Raw genomic sequence first — 2351 nt, forward strand, 5'->3', positions numbered from 1 at the left:
AACCAGTGTAACGTACCTTTAAACCAGTGTAATGTACCTTTAAACGGTGTAATGTACCTTTAAACCAGTGTAATATACCTTTAAATGGTGTAATGTACCTTTAAACCAGTGTAATATACCTTTAAATGGTGTAATGTACCTTTAAACCAGTGTAATGTACCTTTAAACCAGTGTAATATACCTTTAAACCAGTGTAACGTACCTTTAAACGGTGTAATATACCTTTAAACCGGTGTAATGTACCTTTAAACCAGTGTAATGTACCTTTAAACGGTGTAATGTACCTTAAATATACCTTTATTCGTAACAATGTAGTGCATGTTCCTGCCGTAATACAAATAGAAACTAGCGATTTTTTAATAATTCCTTCTACTAAGTAACAGCAGTTGAGCTCATTTAAGAGAACATAGTTTGTGACGATGTACACAGATAATTAATAATTAATTAGTGTTAGTGTAATTTGTTTTAATCAGCATTTTAAAGTTCCTCTCAGCAGGTCTGAGATCAGGGACGGGTTCGTCTCTAAACGCGGCGGTGTTTCAGTATGGCGTCCACAGCGCAGGCCAGACTGTCCACGTATCCATCAGCAGTAACGGTAGGGTGTCTCTCATCGCTCGGCCTACACACACACACACACACACACACGGGAGAGAGAGAGAAAGTCGATTCATCATATTCCTTCAGTATTATATTTACATGGTTTTATTTTCAACCCCTTATCTGACAGGATCATATACACACAGTCTCCTCCGAAAGTATTGGAACAGCAAGGCCAATTCTTTTCTTTGTGCGATACACTGAAGACATTTGGGTTTGAGATCAAAAGATGAATATGAGACGATAGATCAGAATTTCAGTTTTCATTTCCTCATATTTACATCTAGATGTGTTAAACAACTTAGCACATGGCGGCTTTGGTGGCAGAACCACTCAATTTTTACGTGAGCAAAAGTATTGGAACAGATAGACTTAAAGTAAATAACATTTAATATTTGGTTTCATGTCTCTTGCTTGCAATAACTGCATCAAGCCTGCAGCCCACTGACATCACCAAACTGCTGCATTCTTCTTTTGTGATGCTTTTCCAGGCTTGTAGCGCAGCTTCTTTCAGTTGTTAATAGTTTTGGGGGGTTTTGCCCTTCAGTCTCCTCTTCAGGAGCTGAAATGCTGCTCAGTTGGGTTAAGGTCTGCTGATGGACTTGGCCAGTCTAAAACCTTCCACTTTTTCCCCTGATGAAGTCCTTTGTTGTGTTGCAGTGTGTTTTGGCTCGTTGTCTTGCTGAATGATGAAGTTCTTCCTAATAAGTTTGGATGCATTTCTGTGTAAATTGTCAGACAGAATGTTTCTGTTGACATCTAAACTCATTCTGCTGCTACCATCATGAGCTCCATCATCAATAAAGATTAGTGAGCCTGTTCCAGAAGCAGCCATGCAAGCCCAAGCCATGACACTACCTCCACCATGCTTGACCCATGAGCTCGTACGTTTTGGATCATGAGCACATCCTTTCTTTCTCCACACTTTGGCCTTTCCATCACTGTGGTAGAGGTTCATCTCGGTTCCAGAGCTTTTGTGGATCATCTCTGTATTTCTTTACGAATTCCAGTCTGGCCTTCTGATCCTTACTGATGAGTGGTCTGCATCTTGTGGTTTGGCCTCTATATTTCTGCTCTCAAAGTTTTCTTTCGAACAGTGGATTGTGATACCTTCACCCCTGCCTTGTGGAGGTTGTTGGTGATGTCACTGACTGTTGTTTCTTCACAGTTCTCACAATGTTTCTGTCGTCAACTGTTGTTGTTTTCCTTGGCCAACCTGTTCCATGTCTGGTTAATATACCAGTGATTTCTTTCTTTTTCAGACATTCCATATTGTTGTATTGGCTATTCCCAGTGCTTGTGCAATGGCTCTGATCGATTTTCTCTCTTTTCTCAGCTTCAAAATGACTTGCTTCTCTCCCATAGACAGCTCTCTGGTCTTCATGTTGGTTTATCCCTTTTAACAACAAATGCAGTTTTCACAGGCAAAACCCAGGGCTCAAACCAAAAGTAGACATTAGATATTAATTGTTTAAACAATCGATTTTTAACAGGGCTCACCTGGGCAACAAGTAACACCTGTTCCAATATTTTTGATCACTTGAAAAATGGATGGGTTCAAACAAATGTATATGTGGCAGCGGGGGTGTAGTCGAGAGTGAGCTGCGGATGGAGAGGCAGAGGGTTGAACCAGCAGGGAACGTGTGATGATTCTCACCTGTGTGTGATCACGCTGAGTTTACCTGTGTGTTTACCATATTACAGTGAGTTTACCTGTGTGTTTACCATATTACAGTGAGTTTACCTGTGTGTTT

The 2351-nt window shown here is 40.6% G+C and overlaps 1 protein-coding gene across 1 annotated transcript in view; it reads right to left on the reverse strand.

Moving 5' to 3' along the window:
* Positions 1-276: 276 nt before the first annotated feature.
* Positions 277-2351, reverse strand: part of lhpp (phospholysine phosphohistidine inorganic pyrophosphate phosphatase) — a 36648-nt gene continuing 34573 nt past the window's right edge. Inside the window, exon 7 of the mRNA XM_026914641.3 lies at positions 277-619. Within this exon, the coding sequence (XP_026770442.3) occupies positions 523-619 (97 nt within the window). The 3' untranslated portion in view covers positions 277-522. The remainder of the gene's footprint in view (positions 620-2351) is intronic.

This window comes from Pangasianodon hypophthalmus, chromosome 12, assembly GCF_027358585.1.
Source record: "Pangasianodon hypophthalmus isolate fPanHyp1 chromosome 12, fPanHyp1.pri, whole genome shotgun sequence".
In the NCBI taxonomy this organism is placed as follows: domain Eukaryota; kingdom Metazoa; phylum Chordata; class Actinopteri; order Siluriformes; family Pangasiidae; genus Pangasianodon; species Pangasianodon hypophthalmus.